This window comes from Carcharhinus amblyrhynchos, chromosome 3, assembly GCF_965287045.1.
Source record: "Carcharhinus amblyrhynchos chromosome 3, sCarAmb.v2.hapA, whole genome shotgun sequence".
Classification (NCBI taxonomy): Eukaryota; Metazoa; Chordata; class Chondrichthyes; order Carcharhiniformes; family Carcharhinidae; genus Carcharhinus; species Carcharhinus amblyrhynchos.
In genome coordinates this window covers 21,880,107-21,899,671 of record NC_137326.1, presented here as the reverse complement: position 1 = coordinate 21,899,671, position 19,565 = coordinate 21,880,107, and the positions used below count along the sequence as shown (strand labels likewise).

Sequence of the window (19,565 nt, the reverse complement as noted above, 5' to 3'; positions counted from 1 at the left end):
AAGATTGAAATCAGGCTTGTATATGAAAATGCTGAACATTTCACAGCAAGTCCGGGGCAACTTCTTTACGCAGAGGGTGGCGTGTATATGGAATGAGCTGCCAGAGAAAGTGGCTGAGGCAGATTCAATAACAACATTTAAGAAGCATTTGGATAAGTACACGGATGGGAAATGATTAGAGGTATGGGCCAAATGTGGGCAATTGGGACAAGCCAGGAGGGCACCATGGACCAAACGGCCTGTTTCCGTGCTGTATTGCTCTAAGTTATAGAAAATGCTTAATAATTTATATATTAATAGAACTACCATCAACTTCATATAGTAGAAATAAAATAAATATTTACACTTTGGACACAGAGAGAGCACACGGCTCTGACAGCAAATGTTGTGTGTAATCAGAATGCACCTCACTTCATTTCCCCTTGCTTTATGGGAATATCACTTCGGTCATACCACTAGGAAAAACATCACATGGATGGAAATCAGAGGAATGTTGGAATCATGCCTAAGGGCAATGGTCAACAAAATATCTCGTGGACCACACTCAGAACCCAGGTGGGCTGCATATGGCCCCCAGGCTGGAGGTTACCCACCACTGTCTTAGATCAATGCTGTACATATTTCAGATTAAATGAGGTTTTGAATGTATAATTTAGTGGAATCTTTCATGGACAAGCTTTTGAATTGAGCACAATCGGAAGCTGATATTGAGCTGTTACAAGAAGCTTGAACTTCAAAGGTAAACCTGTTACTGTGGATTCTCAGTGAATAGAAAGAAATACTGATCTTTTTGGCATAATCTTCCTTAATACAGTGCCCCAGTTTTATAAAGAACTAGCTTACAATGATTTGCCAATAAAGCAGATTCCAATTCCAATTCTCTTCCTGCATCTAGTGGCAGATTTTGCTGTTTCCATTGCTAGTTATCCTTGGAACAGCTCACCAGTCTGTGTCCCGACGTTTACAGCTTGAGGGACGCCACTCCACATTAAGCGTGGCTGATCAGAAGTCTCTCCTGCTCTTACCAATGGCCATTGGTGTGTTGGAAGGATTTGCAGGTTGACACTCAACTTGTTTAACTGTGTTATGAACCCACTTTCCTTGGCATCAAATCCTGGAGTGCGACTCAGACCCAGGGCTACTGGCTCAGAGGTACAGACACTACCCGTTGCTTCACAAGACCTCCCAATGAAGCAGATTGCAGGGTTTATTATTATATGCTTCTTTGTGGTTGAACTGTTACTGAAAAAGTCCTGGGTATTTAATCATGTGTTAGGATATTAGGGCAGTGGAGAACAGGGAAAAATGAGCATTGCCTTAATTTCAAGAATTATTTGTATTACAAGAAAAGAGTTTTAACGACTTAAAAAGCTGTATGTCTTATTTAGCTTGAATGCGTACAACTCTGCCTAATATTATGAATCATTTGCTGAGTAACCCAGCACTTAGCACAAATCTATAAGAGATGGATTGGCTCCAATTCCCTGGGAATAATACCCCACAATGATATTTTAACAACCTGCAGAATCACATTCAAAAATAAAAGATCTTTCCCTAAGTTAAATTGATGGATGCTATTCTAACAATGCAAACAGAATTTTTACATGAGAAAATGTGGATTTTTTTGTTCGATAATGCTTTCCCATCTCAGGTGGGTTCTTCCGGCCGTGCTTGCCTCAAAACCGGAGAATCCCGCCAGAGGTCAATGGGCCTTTGCGTGGTCTACTCGCCTCCAGCTTCAATTCTGTAGCAGGTGGGACAGGAGAATTCTTCCCTAGTTTGAGGTTGTTTAGTATTTTGATTAGATTAATTTTTTTCCTTCTAATAAGCTAGTCCTAAATAGAACCAAACAATTTTTTAAATTCATTTGTGGGATGTGGGCGTCACTGGCTGACCAACATTTATTGCCACATGGTCTGGCCACATGTAGGTCAGACCAAGTAAGGACTGCAGATTTCCTTCCCTAAGGACATTAGTGACCCAGGTAGGTTTTTCCGACAATTGACAATGGTTTCATAGTCAGTAGATTCTTTATTCCAGATATTGTTTATTGTATTCAAATTCCACCAACTACCATGGTGGGATTCGAACCCGAGTTCCCTGAACATGAGCTGAGTTTCTGGATTAATAGTCTGGTGATAATACCACTAGGCTATTGCCTCCCTAGGAGAGGGGACAAAGTGGGCATCAACCATTGCTGCCTATACATCACAAGTGTGCTGCCCTAAAACACAAATGACAATCAATCTAATTGGGATTCCTACGAACGCTGGTGTGTACAGCAATAATACCATGATATAAAGCTGACCGATATACCAAGACTGGGATTTTCCGGCCTTTCCTGCTATTAGGATATTTCAATTCCACTGCGCAGGTTTCTTGGCAGCGCTGCTGGCAAGCAACACAACTGGCCATTGACTTTGGTGGGACCAGAAGATTCCACTGGTGGCCAATGGTGAGCTGCCTCCACCCCGCAAAACCCACCAGGATGGATGGGGAGGGGGTACAAGTGGGAGGCTATGTTTAGGGCATATTCCTTTATTGACAAACCCGTCTTACTCTCACGTGTTGTTTTGTTGAAGATCCACACGGCATGGCGGCACAGTGATTAGCACTGTGTCTCACAGTGCCAGGGACTCAGGTTCAATTCCTGGCTTGGGTCACTGTCTGTGTGGAGATTGCACATTCTCCCTGTGTCTGTGTGGGTTTCCTCCAGGAGCTCTGGTTTCCTCCCACACTCCAAAGATGCGTGGGTTAGGTTGGGCTAGGTTGACTGGCTATGCTAAATTGTCCCTTAATGTCAGGAGGCTGGTAGGATAAATAAGTACGTTTATGGGGATAGGGCCTGAGTGGGATTGTGGTTGGTGCAGACTTGATGGGCCAAATGGCCTCTTTCTGCCTCCTTCTAGGACGGAGATACAAGTGATTGTCTCCTGGCTATGCACCCCTGTAGTAATGGTCTTCTGAATGTGTGATTTTTTATTCTAAAGAATTCAAAGCTGTTGTGAGTCACCCGGCTTTGTTAGTAGGCTGTGTAAATACGTTGCAGACATTTAATGATAAGCAGAGTTGTATAACAGCAATAATGAGATGATACCCAATTTGCAGCGGTGCTTTATGAAAATCACAGCATTAAATGAGTTTTACTTTGCATACCACTCAAATGATGAAATCTGTTCACACCAAATCAAGTGCTTAATATCTTTAATCTTATGTGCATGTAGCTACCTCTTTCTTGAAACAGACTTGCTCTTTGTTTGTTTAGCAGTTTCCTGCATCGTTTAACTCCACGATGGAAGTTGGCAGTGGAAATCACCAGAGACTTCAACTGTGTTTTTAGTTCATTCCGCTTGTGATAGCAGATGAGTTCCGCTTTGGGAGAGGCACTAATGTTATTCGGGTGTAAGTAAGACACAGATGGGAATGGAAGGCTAAAAATGAAAATACAACAGAAAAATAAAAGGGGGAAGCAACACAAAAGTTGACATTAACTGAAAAGCAATAAGACATAAATGTGTCTGTGCTGAGGTGGTATTTAAAGTTTAGACATTAGTGACACAATCACTGTGGAAATGGTTCCATTGCAGGCGTACATTTGTAATATATTTAAGTGGTTGCAAGATTGATTTATGGTCTGATCACATGATTTGTCAGTGATGTCATTGGCGTGTTTCACAGGTTCTTATTTTAGTTTCATTTTCTACTCTGTACAGGCAACAGCTGCTATAATAAACTTGTTATTGTTATTTTGAATTTACATGTGCAAATCGTGGGCAGGATTCTGCCAGCAGTGTAACCCCCACCTGTGGGCTGCGTGGCATCCTGAGGTGATTTCAATGGGAAACCCTGTTGACAGCAGTGGGACCAGGGAATCGCACCATCGGCGAACAACGCACCATCTCACACTATTGAGAGAAATGTGGATGGGAGACCGGAGAATCCTGTGCCACTTCTTTTTCTTCTTGCTTAAAACCCACAACCCCAAACATAGTTAGGACATTACAATATTCCATTTGTCAGAGAGAGGGCTGGGGTGTTAAAAATAATTCCCTGAGTGATATTAGTTAAAGTTATAAGTTGTGTGCTTCCTGGATAATATAAATTGATTTATTTTCTATTCACCCATGATCAGAACACTGATAGAGATTTTAATATCAAGTACAGGCTTTCTGAGCCATTGCCAAATTATATAATTGATCATTTCTGATGCTTGCTAAAATAAAAAGATATGAAAAGATTAACCTGGTCACCTCCATGGTTTGGCAAGATGGGTCAGGTCCTTAACAGGTCCAGAAAATGGGAGGGCAATCTTTAAATTTATTAATTAGTGTCACAAGTAGGCTTACTTTAACTCTGCAATGAAGTTACTGCGGAAATCCCCTAGTCGCCACATTACAGCACCTGTTTAAGTACACTGGGGGAGAATTTAGCGTGGCCAATGCATTTAACCAGCACACCTTTCAGACTGTGGGTGGAAAGCAGAACACACAAGGGAAACCCACACAGACACAGGGAGAACGTGCAGACTCCACACAGACAAGTGACCCAAGCTGGGAATCGAATCCAGGTCCCTGACACTGTGAAGAAGCAGTGCTAACACTGTGCCATCATGCCAGCCTGAATTAAAGATCAGAAGGTAAAGTTCAAATGGTACAGTAAGAATACTAAAATAATGCAAACGTTTCATCTAATAAAGTATTCCAAGATGATTCAGAGGAGAAAATAACACTGAACACAAGATTAAGAATTAGCAAAGGTTATTGAATGTGTTTTGATGTGGATTTTAAACATAAAGAAAAATCTATCAAGATGGAGGCAAATAGAGGAAATCCCAGGGAAGAGCAAGAACTTTCTAAAAATTATTTTAATATCAAATTTGAAATGCTTATTTTGAAAGAATCACAGAATCATTATGGCGCAGAGGAGGTCATTTGGCCCATCCTGCCTGTACCGGCTTTCGAAACGAGCATCATGACTTAGTGCCATTCCCTTGCTTTTTCCCCATAGCCCTGCTCATCATTTCTATTCAAGTAATCATCTAATGAATGCCCTCCTGAATGCCTCGATTGAACCTGTCTACACCATACTTCCGAGCAGTGCATTCCAGACCCACCCACTGTGTGAAAAAAAATTTTCTCACATCACATTTCCTGCGTTTGCAAATCACTTTAAATCTGTGCCGTCTCATTCTTGATCCTTTCAGTACTAAATATTATAGAAGCAAAGCTATGCCTAACATTGAGCAGTTTTCTTACTGTAATATTTACATTTTAGCAATAATGCTGTTGCAGCAGAAACCAGACCTGTTCAGTTTTCACCTGAAGTTGCCAGCAATCTAAGACTTCAGTTATAATTTTTGAAAATATATGTAAGGTGTGTCATATATAGCATTGGAAGTAATGGCTCAATCAGACATGTGCTGTGCTTGATTTCAATGTTTAGACCAACCAAATGTTCAATGCTTCATGCATGCACATAAAACTGAATGTATTGTAGAATTGCACCTAAAAATCTAAAAGCACAACACAGCTTTAATATAAAAATATTTCCAGTATCATTTTCTTAGCACTTCCACAATCACCTCTCTCTCTCACCTCTCCTTGCCCTTCCTGATGCATTTCCTACTTTGCTTTGAATATCCTTACAGTTAGGATAGTGAGTTGGCTGCAGTATATACATAGAGAGTGAAATTTACGAACACCTATTAGCAAGCACTCCATTTAATGTGATTGAATGAAACTTTTCTGATTGTTTGTAGTGTCAACTATGGCCCAATTGGCAGCAGCTTGTCTGATGCATAGTCTCTGGGCTCAGGTCTCTCTCCAGTGCTGAGACTTCCTGGTCCTGCCGTGGTGGGTTTTCCAGCAATGGGCATGGTGTTCCAATTAAATCCCTGCTACTCAAGGGCTTGAGGACAAAAATCAAAAAGCTGACATTCCAGTGCACTACTGAGGGAGTGCTGCATTGTCAGAGGTGCTGGTCAGGATCTTGAGCCTGTACTCTGCACGAGCAGGATTGTTGGCGGGGACACAAAATCCAGAAATGGCAAATCTCGCTGGTGAGATCACGATTTCTGATTTTCCCTGCACTCACTGGCAGCGTAAACCAGGCTCATGCCCACAATGGGCAACAGGTTTGGCCAATCATAATCCTGTTGAGGGGATCGCTCCAGAGACACAAAGGTAAGTATAACCCCTGGGGAGAGGGACATGGGCAAAGAAGTGAATGTGAAAGTAGTCTTTCATCCTGGTAACATGCCAGGATGATTTAAAATATGCATCGCTTCATGTTTTAATTCCTGCCATCATTTCTCCATCATCTGTACATTTTTAATTCAAAACAGAACAAAATTAGATTTTAGCAGTCGAGTTACTGGTTCCTGTAATAATCTTCATTACAGAATTATATTTGCCAAGGAACTAAAAATTCTGTAGTTTTTAAACACACCAGACAGGATTATTTTGCTGCATTTTCCCCCGAGTCTTTATGCTGCTAAAAATGAGTCATTAAAAATTGTATGTTAATGTGTGTGTGTGTGTGTGTGTGTGTGTGTGTGTGTGTGTGTGTGTGTGTGTGTGTGTGTGTGTGTGAGAGAGAGAGAGAGAGAGAGAGAGAGAGAGAGTGAGTGAGTGAGTGAGAGGGAGAGAGAGAAAGACAGACTGACGGAAAGATTGTAATGCTGCATTTGAACACCTGCCATTTAACCAATACAACTGATTTATTTTGCAACCTAGAACTCCCCTGTTACTAATATTCTGGGATTGATCTGAGTTCTATTGCAAGTGCATTCCATCTCCTAGACAATATTACTCTCCATATTCAAAATAACTTCTTCCCTCCCACTCATCTTTCTATATCATGTTGCGGATTCCACTTTGTTTGAGTTTCACAGAGGAACGGCTGTTAGTCTGTATTTCAGCTTATGGTTCTTCGCATTGTTCATCCAGGAAGACATTGATTTCTGAAAACCAAGTGACAAACCCTCAAATAAATCTAATAACGACCACAGCCAGTGTTTAAATCAAGTATTCAATATTGCACCTTCTAATTATTGCTGCTGCATGAGCAATGTGCATTTTAATAGGAAATTAAAGAAGTTCATAGAATTATAGAATCCCTACAGCGCAGGAGGCCATTCAGCCCATCGAGCCTGCATTGTCTTTCCGACAGAATATCCTACCCAGGTCCACCCCCTGCTCTATGCCCTTTGACACCATGCTAATCCCCTTTAACCTACACATCTTGGGACACTCAGGGGCAAGTGAGCATGAGCAATCCACCGAACCTGCACATCTTTGGAGTTTGGGAGGAAACACATGCAGACACGGGGAGAACATGGAGACAGTCATCCAAGACTGGCATCAAATCCGTGTCCCTTATGCTGTGAGACAGAAGTGCTGACCACTGTGCCACTATGCTGCCCTGCTCTATCGATAAGGTGAGCAAAAACTCAGAATATAACATCAGAAAATGTGACGTTATGTACTTTGGTAGGGTGAATAAAGGAGCTGAATATTGTTTCAATGGGGAAAGACTGCAGAAAGCTGCAGCACAGAGGGAGTTGGGCGTCCTTGTGCATAAATTACAAAACCCTAGCATGCCAGTTCAGCAGGTAACAGAGAAAGCAGGCCTTTATTTCAAATGGAATCGAGTATATAAAAAAAGAAAAGTCTTGCTAAAACTGTGCAAGCCACAAGTTAGACCACACCTGGAATACTGTTTTGGTCCCCTTACCTAAGGAAAGATACACTGACATTGGAGGCAGCGCAGGGAAAATTCACTAGGTTGATCCCAGGTATGGATGGATTTTCTTATGAGGAGAGTTCGTGTAAGCTGAGCCTGTAGTCACTGGAGTCTAGAAGAATGAGAAGAGACCTTATTGGGAGCTTGACAAGGTAGATGCTGAGAGATTGTTTCACTTGTGGGGGAGTCTAAAACCAGAGGGCATAAGAGGTTGCCCATTTAAGACAGAGATGAGGAGGAATGCCTTGCCTCAGAAGGTGGTGAATCTGTGGAATACTTTACCGCAGAGGGCTGTAGAGACTGGGTTGTTAAGAGTGTTCAAAGCTCTGATGGACAGACTTTTAATCAGTAAGGGAATCAAAAGTTATGGGGATAAGGCAGGAGAGTAGAGTTGAGGAGTATCATGTCAGGTCAATCATGATGTATTAAATAGCACAGCAGAGTTGATGGGCCGAACTGCCTGCATATGCTCCGACTTCTGATGGCCTTAAGGTGTAATGGTCTCAATGTCCAGCCATAACAGAAATATTGCTGTTCGAGCCTGTCCCACCTTTCAATTAGATCTGTACATCAACTCCTCTCACCTGTTTTTTGTTCACTTTTTTGAACATTTACATAACAAAAATTCCTAAGGTTGGAAAGAGCACATCAACCCTTTACAATGTCAATAACTGCTTCAGAATAAGTTTACCTTCCCAGGAAATGTAATTAATTAACATGCACGCTCACAATTAGCAAGCATTTGTTTCATTATAATTTTTAGTCACAATTTCCTTACAAAGTGTCGCCATTCAATAGCCAATATCTTTTTTGCTAAGTAACGAGTGTTAGGCAATGAATTTTCTGGCCTTGCTGCTGCTTATTGCTCACCGAGGGAGGTGGTGTGCCGTTCAACAGTGGCAGGATCATCTGGTCCCACCGCTGTCAATGGCATTTCCCATTGACTGCACCCCACGCACCGGGAAACCTATGGTGAGGGTACGCCATCAGTGGGATCGGAAGATGCTGACGGCATGAATAGTCAGAAAGTTCCAGCCAATGTTTCTCACCTTTATATAAAAAAGTGATGTGTCTAAGGGCGGCTCTTCTGCTCTTTACTTGCCCTTTCTTCTTCAATTGCTTCGAGGGGTTTTTAATTTTCAATTACAACATCATCATTTCTCCCTCTTGGTTTACATTCCTCTAATCTTCCTTCAATTACATCCTTCAGAAAGTCCTCCTATCTTAAAATATGGCCAATCCAATCCTGTTACATATTCTTGGATGACGTTCACTCGCGACCTATCCTCTTCTACCACCTGAGAACATTTTAATTGCTCTCCTTTTCTCCCCAATTGACACACTCCATCCTTCTCCATTTCACTACCTTCTCATCTTTGGATGTCCGCTTTTCTCCAGATCCCCACGTTAACCCTGTAGAACAAGACACTCCAAATCATGGGAACATAAGAGCAAAAGACACTCTTGGTAATTTGTGTTTAGTCATACAAGTTCCAAACAACTTGGGGATCCAAGGGGCAGCGCAGTGGCATAATGGTTAGCACTGCTGCCTCACAGCACCAGGGATCTGGGTTCGATTCCCAGCTTGGCTCACTCTCTGTGTGGAGTTTGCATGTTCTCCCCATGTCTGCAAGGGTTTCCTCCAGGTGCTCTGGCTTCCTCTCATTGTCTGAAAGATGCGCTGGTTGGGTGGATTGACCATGCTAAATTTCCCCGAGTGTCAGGGGGACTAACTAGGGTAAATGCATGGGGTTATGGGGATAGAGCCTGGGTGGGATTGTGGTCGGTGCAGATTCGATGGGCTAATTCTATGATCCCACATTTCAAAGAGATATTTACATACTTTTTCATATGATTTTCTACAAAATGTATTTGCTCCCCTGGACTTTGAAGAATTCCGCTATGAGAAAGTATAGTTTCTGAAAAACACAAAAAGGTACAAAGATGATATAAATCTTTTCAAGATGGTTTATTCGCACATGATCTTATTATAATAAAATTATGTATGGCTCTTTTCTCCCCAAAAGCATCCAAACAGTTGAAAACATTGTCACTTGTGCAAATGAGTGTGACTTCCTCATTGGGATTAACCTTTTCTGATCAATAAGAAACAGCTCCAATCCTCACTGGGGTTTTTGGAAGATAGCTATCTGGAGTCCCAGTACGTTGTGTTAGAAGTGGCAGGGGTGTTTCCTTGTATATTTCCAGACCCAGGATCACGCTATTCGTGAGGAATGAAAGGATTCCCTCGCAATAATGGAAACAAGTATGAAATCAGAAACCACTGTAACTTAATGTCATTCTTTGACTTTTCTCATTGCCAGGTGACCTTTTCCACACTCTCTCATACGTGACTGCAATAATATCAGGAGCTGACACAGCTGACCCAAGCAACGACAACACTGTCGGACCAACAGGGCACTGCCCACTGGTCAGAAAATCACCGGGGAACCATCATCACAGCACAGAAGGCATGGTGGCACGGTGTTTGGCACTGCTACCCCACAGTGCCAGGGACCCAGGTTCAATTCTGCTCTTGGGTGACTATCTGTGTGGAGTTTGCACATTCTCCCTGTATCTGCATGGATTTCCTTCAGTGCTCCAGTTTCCTCCCACAGTCCAAAGATCGCGGGTTAGGTTGATTGGCCATGATAAATTGCCCCTGAATGTCAGGAAGGTCAGGTGGGTAAATATGTAGGTTTACAGGATAGGACAGGACCTGGGTGGGATTGTTGTCAGTGCAGGCTCGATGGGCCAAGTGGCCTCCTTCTGCACTGTAGAGTCTATGATTCTACAGTCAGTTCCATGGGGGAGGCCCAACAGAATCATGTGCCTTTTAAGCAATTAAAAAGCCACCCTTGGGCCTTCGCTGGGATTAAGAGCCTTGACGACACGAGTCCCACCTGCTGAAAACTGTCAAGTGAGGCTGGCAGCTCCTCATACAACTAGTGCCAACATACGTGGAGCCCAGAAGCATCATGGAATCTCAGACACAAAGGTAAACGAAAGTGGGATGAGGATCGTGGTATAAGAGTCATGGAAGAGGGGACAGGAAGGTCAGTGGCAAGGGAAGGAAGGAACTTTTTGCTCACCTCCACTTCCCGATGTCAGGGAACGCCTTCCCAAAGACTGTGAGCAAACCTGATAAGGTTCCTGGGTAGTAGTCTGGCGACTCAAAGCTGTGTGGCTTCCTTTAGTCCCTCAGCCACCATTAAGTTGCCATGAACTCAGGGATACCAGATGGCAATTGGCTTGTTTATAAGCCGAATTAATACCCAGCTACTGGCAGACGGTGTCAGCCCCTTCTGCTGCCCAACCTAAGTAGGGGAGGATTTGGTGCCGCTGGGAGACTGACATGGGGTGGGGCATCTCCTGTCAGTGGGTAGGCCTGGTCACCATGGTTCCTGTCAAGACTGGCTGCATTGAATCCAGCCCTTTGTCTAGCAATGTTTTGATATTCTTAGCAAATTAGAAACATATACTAAATGGAAACAAGTTTAAATTAATGCATTTCCACACAAGTTTATATTAATGCATAATACAGTCAGCAGAAGAAATCTGATCTGACAGACACTATTTTCCATTTCTAGCCTGTGCCAAAAGTTAATGAGATTTTGTTTTAGTCAGCTTCTTCTGGATTTTTTTTCTTTCATACTGTGCTTTCCTAACAGCGTTTTTGAAATAATCTGTGCATGTAGCTTTTTGAAGGACCAGATACATATATGAACGTATAAATTAGGCACTCATTAGGGGTTCCTCAAGCCTGTTCTGCCATTTGCTAAAATTGTGGCTGATCTAAATATGGCCTCAACTCTATTTTCCTATGCGCCCTCTATCATGAGGTGGAGATGCCGGCATTGGACTGGGGTGGGCACAGTAAGAAATCTCACAACACCAGGTTAAAGTTCAACAGTTTCATTTAGAATCACAAGCTTTTGAAGCACTGCTCATTCATCGGGTGAGTGGAGGGAGGTTCACAAACCTGGCATATATAAACAAAGACACAATTGCAAAATAATTACAGATTCCAATCCTTAATTATCTCGCAATTGTGTCTTTGTCTATATATATACTGCCTCCGACTCCCTTGTCAATTAAGAATCTATTTAACTCAGCCTTGAATATACTTAATGATTCTGACCAATTTTTATAGATGCACCATAGAAAGCATTCTTTCTGGTTGTATCACAGCTTGGTATGGCTCCTGCTATGCCCAAGACAGTAAGAAACTATAAAAGGTTGTAAATGTAGCCCAATCTATTACGCAAACCAGCCTCCCATCCATTGACTCTGTCTACCCTTCTCGCTGCCTTGGTAAAGCAGCCAGCATAATTAAGAACCCCAAGCACCCCTGACATTCTCTCTTCCACTTTCTTCCTTTGGGAAAAAGATACAAAAGTCTGAAGTCACGTACCAACTGACTCAAGAACAGCTTGTTCCCTGCTGCCATCAGACTTTTGAATGGACCTATCTTGCATTAAGTTGATCTTTCTCTACACTCTAGCTATGACTGTAACACTACATTCCGCACTCTCTTGTTTCCTTCTCTATAACGGTAAGCTTTGTCTGTATAGCACGCAAGAAACAATACTTTTCACTGTACACTAATGTATGTGATAATAATAAATCAAATCAAAAATCAAAGATCCAGCCACCACTGCTCTCTGAGGAAGTGAAATCCACAGGCTACCAAACTCCTAACAGAAAAATAGTTCTCTTCATCTCCTTCCTAAACAGGAAACTTCTTATTTTGAAACTATCATCTCACCCTTAAATAGTAACAGTTCCACACTGTCAAGGATCTTATATGTTTCAATAAGATCACCTCTTATTCTTCTAAACTCCATTGGGTATAGACACAACCTGTTCAACTTTTCCTCATAGGATAACCCCTCACACCAGAATTAAGTTTCCGAATTGCTTCTAATGTAATTTTATTCTTTCTTAAGTAAGGAGACAAAAGCTATAGTGTTTCAATCTTGTTTCACTACATCCCTATACAACTGGCGCAAAATATCTCAACTTTTTAATGCCATTCCCCTTGCAATAGTTGACAATATTTCCTTAACCATCCTGATCATTTGTTGTGCCTGCATGCTAACACTTTGTAATGCATGTACCAGGACACCCAGATCCCTCTGGGTGTCCTGGTACATACAATAAAGAGTCTGACAACACCAGGTTTAAGTCCAACCGATTTATTTGATAGTAAACTCACAAGCTTTCGGGGTTTGTCCCTTCGTCAGGTGAATGACCTGACGAAGGGACATATCCACATCATGTCCTGGTGCATGCCTGCTCAGTCTCTCTCAATTTAAATAATATTTTTCTTTTCCATTCTTCCTTCCAAAGTGTTCACTTGTTCCCATCTTATACTCCATCTGAATTCTTTTTGCCCATACATTTAACCTATCTATATCCCTCTGCAACCCTTTATATCTTCTTGCCACTTATTTTCCTACCCACCCTTATGTCACCTGAAAATTCAGCAACCAAACATTCAGTCCCTTCATCCAAGTTATTGATGTAGGTTGTAAATAGTTGAGGCCTCAGCACTGATCCATGTGGGGTTTCACTAATCATACCCTGTCATGCTGAGAATGACCCATTTATCTTTACTCTGTTTCTTGTCAGTTAACTCATCCTCTATTCATGCTAACATGTTTCCCCCACTCCATGAGCTCTTACGAGTGGTAACCTTTGATGTGCCACCTTATTGAATGCCCTTTGCCCCTCCAAGTACTAGTTCCCTTTTAAAGTTTCACTTTGTTACTTCCTCAAAGAACTCTAATACATTAGTCAAACGTGATTCCTTTTCGCAAAACAATGTTGACTGCCTGGTTACTTCATGACTTTTCTAAATATCTCACTATAATCTCCTTAGTTATGGATTGCAACATTTTTCTTATAATAAAGTTTCAACTGACTGGCCTCTCGTGCTCTTTCTTTCTCTCTTCTTTCTAGAAAGTGGGTATTAAATTAACTATTTTTCAATCCACTGGGACCTTCCCAGAGTCTCAGGAATTTTGGAAATTCACAACCACTGCATACACTATGTCTGCAACCATTTCTTTTGAGACTCCATGGTATAGGCTATCAGCTCCTGGGGATTTATTAGTCTTTAGCTCTAGTAGTTTTCCCAGCACATTTTCCCTGATGATTGTGATCGTTTTTTCCTCCGATTCTTTTAGCTCTCATTTTTCAAGTATTTTTGGGATTTTTTTTGTATCTTCTACAGTGAAGCGTGATACACAATACCTGTTCACTGTTTCCACTATTTCCATTTCTTTTCCATTATTCATTCCCCAGACTCACCCTCCAGAGAACCATCGCTCACTTAAGTTACTCTTCATTTTTAACTACTTGTAGAAACTCTTACTGTTTTTATATTTCTCGCTAATTTTCTCTCATACTCTAATTTCTCCCTATTTATCTTCTTGTTGGTTTATCAAAGTTGTCGAATTTTCTAACCCACCAGCAACCTTTACAGAATTGTTCAATTTGATACTGTCTTTTACTCCCTCATCGAATCACTGTGGTGTGGAAGGAGGCCATTTGGCCCATCGAGTTTGCACCGACCACAATCCTACCCAGTCCATATCCCCGTAACCTCACGTATTGACCATGCTGGTCCCCCTGACAGTGACAATTTAACATGTCCAATCAACCTAACCCACACACCTTTGGACTGTGGGAGGAAACCGGAGCACCCGGAGGAAACCCATGCAGGCATGGGGAGAATGTGCAGACTCCATACAGACAGTGACCCAAGCCGGGAATGAGACCCGGGCCCCGGGAGCAGTGCTAACCACTGTGCCACTGGGTTAGCTGTGGACAGGGCAAGGGTGAGAAGTCCTGGATCCCAGTGCTTCTCCCGTCTGCAAGTCTGTCATCTCTGCATGCCCCCCGATCCACCCCATCCCACCTCCCATCCCCCTGCCCATCCCTCCACCCCCAACCCCCTTAACCCTCTCCTTCATTCATATATGTTATTCTTTCCCTTTGAAGATTCACCAATCAATTCATTAAACAATCACAGAAAGGACTTGGTAAAATTATAGCACACCTTGCATAGGTCAGTACTATTCAGAGCAGGAACAATATAACACTTGACTGTGCCTTATAGATGATCCTACCACCAGTAATACACAGAGGGTACAATTTATAGTTTAGCAGAATTGTGCAATATTGTAAATTTGACAGGAAAATTTCCCTCCTATTACTTATTGATAACACTGTGCAGACTACCAGCGATTGCCTCATGTTCTGCACTTTGCACCATATACACATGGTGACAGTAAATACATAATTGGGGGGGAACATTCAATGCTTACAACCCAGGTTGCAACAAAACCCTTCAGGTTTTGTGTTATATCTTTTTATTATCTGTTCTGCATAGAAAAGAAAGGCTGTCTCCATGCTACAGCTTGCATCGATTCATTGTTGGAGAGCTCTGGAAGGGAAAAAAGGAGGGAGGGAGGGAAGGAGGGGATGAGGAGAGGGGAAGATCCCATTCTCTTGCTGCTGCCCAAATTCCCTCCTCCCTCCGTGGACACACTGACACAACACTCGCTCACCTCGCTCAACGTAACTCAATGGGCGAGATTCTCTGGCCTGCCCTCAGCAACAGAAAGCTGCACCCCATATGCTGGTCCTGCCACTATCAGGAATAGGAAATCCCACTGAAACTCTCCCACGCCGCTGGGAATCCCAGGAGATGAGCTGCTGACAGGATTGATCACCCAACTCAACAGCCTGATCCCACCTTCCCCCTACATATCATTTGATCCCCTTCACCTCAAGCTCTATATCCAACTACTTCTTGAACACATTCAATTTTTTGGCCTCAGAATCTCATTTCCTTCCACCACCAACTAGTTTCTCACAATCTTCAGACAAGACAAATAATCACAATGGTAATCCCAGCAGACGTTTTTCAACAACTCGCCCGTTTATCTTTGTAAATGCAATACTTCACAATATTGTGCTTTTCTAAGAGATAGTCTTAACCGGGTCCCTTGGGCAGGGACTGCTCTCAGTATAAAAGAGTGCACGGAGAGTTCATAGAGTTTGCAAAGAGCTGGGTTGAGTCACCAGTTACATGAAATGCTTCATAGTTAGTCCCACATAAGCTAATATTGGGAATGTGGTACGGTGGCACGGTGGTTAGCACTGCTGCTTCACAGCACCAGGGACCCGGGTTCGATTCCTAGCTTGAGTCATTGGGCCTGATTTTACCATTTTGATTCTAGGTGCTGAATCTGGGCGCAATTCAGATCTGACTTGGGAAACTGCTCTCAGATACCCCCATATGCAACTAGCCTGAAAAAAAAAAATCACGAGCCTGAATTGTGCTGTGGGCAGGGCTTAGCATGCCTGAAACACTGCAGCTCCAAATCGGAGCTTGGAACTGCGCACGTGCAGCGAAAGAAATTTTAAATACGTGCTCGGGCCGCAAAGAGCGGATAAAGCGACCCAGGAGCGAAAAGTGGAAGCGATGGCCCCCACAGACATTGCCCCATCCCCACAACATAATTGTCTCCCAATCTACCCACCTCCCACTACCCAGACCAATCGCAACCCTCTGCCCCACTTCCCTCCCCCACCGTTTGCCCACACAGTTGCAGCAGTTCCCCCATTCCCCTCCACCGATCGCCCACAGAGTGGCAGCAGAGCCCCCTCCCCCTCAATCACCCATAAAAAGGCAGCAGTCCCTCCCACCCCTGCCTTCTTACCCCCTCCACCATAGATCCATTTGGCCTGCCGCTCCCCACCCCCCCACCAGAGAATAATCAGGCCTCCCTCCTCCCCTTTCGCCCCCACCAGAAAACCATCTGGCCTCCCTCCCCCCTCCCCCCACTAGAGAGTGGTCTGGCCTCCCTCCTCCCTCCCCCACCAGAGAATGATATGACCTCCCTCCTCTCTCCCAGCCCCGCACCTCCCCACCAGAGATACAGCTGACCCTCCTCCCTCTATCCCACCAGAGAACAATCTGGCCTCCCCTCCTCCAGAGAACCATCTGGCCTCTCTCCTCCCTGATCCCCCCCACCACAGAGTGGTCTGGCCCGCCTCCTCCCTCCCCCCAGAGAATGATCTGGCCCACCTCCCTTCTCCCCCCGTCACCGATCTGAGTTAGAGAGCCACTGGAAGCTCTGAACTTACCCTTCAGGAGCTGTGGTGCCCGAAACAGACCTTTACCGAGCAAGTCTGTTTCACACCGAACCTGGATGCACGAATGCGGTGGTAAAGGGGGAAGTGATGGTAAAGTTGGGCAGGCAGCCCATTAATTCAATTTAAATACATGCAAATTCATTTAAATTGCCATTGCGTCCATTTCAGGCACAGTTCGGATTGGGCCTCGGTAAAGTGGGCACCTGCGCAGATCACACTAATTGCCTCCCACCCGACTTTACTAAGTTTTCGCACCCATTTTCGCAACGCAATAGTAAAACTGGGCCCATTGCCTGTGCAGTATCTGCATGTTCTCCCCATGTCAGCATGTCTCCCAGAGTCTGAAAGACGTGCTGGTTAGGTACATTGGCCATGCTAAATTCTCCCTCAGTGTACCCAAACAGGTGTTGGAGTGTGGCAACTAGGGGATTTTCACAGTAACTTCATCGTAGTGTTGATGTAAGCCTACTTGTGACACTAATAAATAAACGTAAACTTGTTTTAAAACCTTACTGGAAAACTGAAACAATTCCTCTTGCTTCACACCCCTGACCAAGTCCACTTGCATGTCCAAAGTGAACTTTGCTTGACTCGGGATGCAGTTTCACTTTGGTAAGGGTGAATTGATCTTCCCATCAGATTAAGTGGGGCCCAGTGTTCTGCAAGATCTCCTGAATGTGCTGTGGTGCCTGATTCACTGACAAATTCACCGCCCCACTAAGAAAGTACAGCCTACCGGTCAGAGGATCTATGTCTTACTGTGGGATGGAATTGGAAATAGCAGTCAAGTTTGACTGTGCTTTCTATAGGCTCAAAATTTGAAGAAGCACATATATCCCTTGCTGAGTGCTGTTAGAAATGGATTGTCAGAAAAACCAAAAGGATTAAAAATATAACAATGAAAAGAATTGGTGAATTCTAATGAATACAACTATTAATAGCGCAATATCCTTTGTACTGTTGAAGAGCACATTATTTAAATTTTTCTAAAGAAATTAATATTCTAACATAGTAGAAGAGAAGCTTTTGTAAATGTTAGGAGCTGCAATAAAGGCCATATTAAAATTCTGGAACTCAACGAAGAAGCCACTCAAAATGACGCACAGTTGTTAAGTTTAACATACCTATTATGCGCAGATGGACAATGCTTCCATTTTGTTACATAAACCTTAGTTAAAAACAACAGAGTAAAATCTCTTAAGTTTATAGGCCCGTGAATTAGATGCTATTGAAAACGCAAATGATTTACAAGAGGTGTCAAAGCAATTACTTACACCAACAATTTATTTATTATCTACCTGGGAACAGCAAGTTGACCATGTCACGCTGAAAATGAATCTCCCGTCATCCCACGGAAACCCTCACTAAGCCTGCTCGGTCAGGAAGGCAAAATGCCCGATTGCAGCTTCTTATTTTAAAAAGAAGTCAACTCCCTTACAGCAGCTAAATTAATGCCAGAAAATTGAAGGATCGCAATGCTGAAGGATGGAGAATTTTTCACCTTAGTGTCAGCATCGAGTAACTACTGACTGACTACATTGTGTTTTATCAGTACCCCATCCCTTACTGGTTAATGCTATATTGCATTTTCTATTTAGAAAAAAACCCTGATAGTAGGCTTCGGTAGTGGGTGTGTGATGGATGGGTGGTTTTTGGAGCAGGGGTGGGAGGCGGTAAGGGGTGAGAGGCAGGGGGACCTCTGCAGCGCAGCTTTCTCAGAGCACTCAGAGATCACAAGCTCAGGATTGCATCTTGGACCTGTGGTTAGGTGGGGAGGGGAGATGACAGCAAATGCTGACAGCTCAGAGCACAGTGGCACAGTGGTTAGTACTGCTTCCCCTCAGCTCCAGGGACCTGGGTTCAATTCCCAGCTTGGGTGACTGTCTGTGCGGAGTTTGCACCTTCTCCCTGTGTCTGTGTGGGCTTCCACCGGGTGCTCCGGTTTCCTCCCACACGCCAAAGATGTGGAAATTAGGTTGATTGGCCATGATAAATTGCCTCTTAGTGTCCTGGGATGTGTAGGTTAGCGGGGTAAATGTGTGGGATAACAGGGATAGAGCCTGGGTGGGATTGTTGTTGGTGCAGACTTGATGGGCCAAATGGCCTCCTCCTGCACTATAGGATTTCGATGATTTACTATCAATCACTACAAAATCCAGGTCACTGTCACTTAAGACTGAGTTCACGTATCCAAAACAGCATTTCATTCTTTAATTTCTTTAGCATGTTTTCAAGTGGATATTAATTACTCCCTGTCGCTACACATACGCATCGTGAGCTGAGTATTGCAATTCTTCAGATCTTCCAATGCTTTTAGTATAATGGAATTAATTTTCTCAGCATTTGGGTTTAGTGTTGTTGTTGTTGCAGATTCTTAATCGTAGAAGTTGATTGAGACTGCTAATCATTTCATTAGGAGTCTTTAATTGAAGCTCTGATTTCACAGGACAGAGCATTTTGTTGGATGAAAAGATAGACTAAAAAGAAAATCCCATGGCATTCTTCAAAGAATAAACAGGAAAGTCTCCTGACCAACATTTATCACACTAACTACTATAACAAAATACAGATTGCTTGTCATTCATCTCAGTGCTGGTTGCAAGATGTTGCAATGTGCAGACTGGTCCCCCATTCTTGCTTATTTAACAGCA

General features: G+C 43.2%; 1 protein-coding gene across 2 annotated transcripts in view; it reads right to left on the bottom strand.

The window, feature by feature from the left end:
* syn2b (synapsin IIb) overlaps positions 1-19,565 on the bottom strand; it is a 348,709-nt gene that overhangs the window by 276,859 nt on the left and 52,285 nt on the right. Inside the window, exon 1 of one of the 2 annotated variants that reach the window (XM_080182025.1) lies at positions 9,587-9,651. The exons of the other annotated variant lie outside the window; for it this stretch is intronic. Coding sequence (XP_080038151.1) covers positions 9,587-9,594 — 8 coding nt within the window. The 5' untranslated portion in view covers positions 9,595-9,651. Of the gene's footprint in view, positions 1-9,586; positions 9,652-19,565 lie in introns of those variants that run through there. 2 annotated transcript variants of the gene reach the window in all.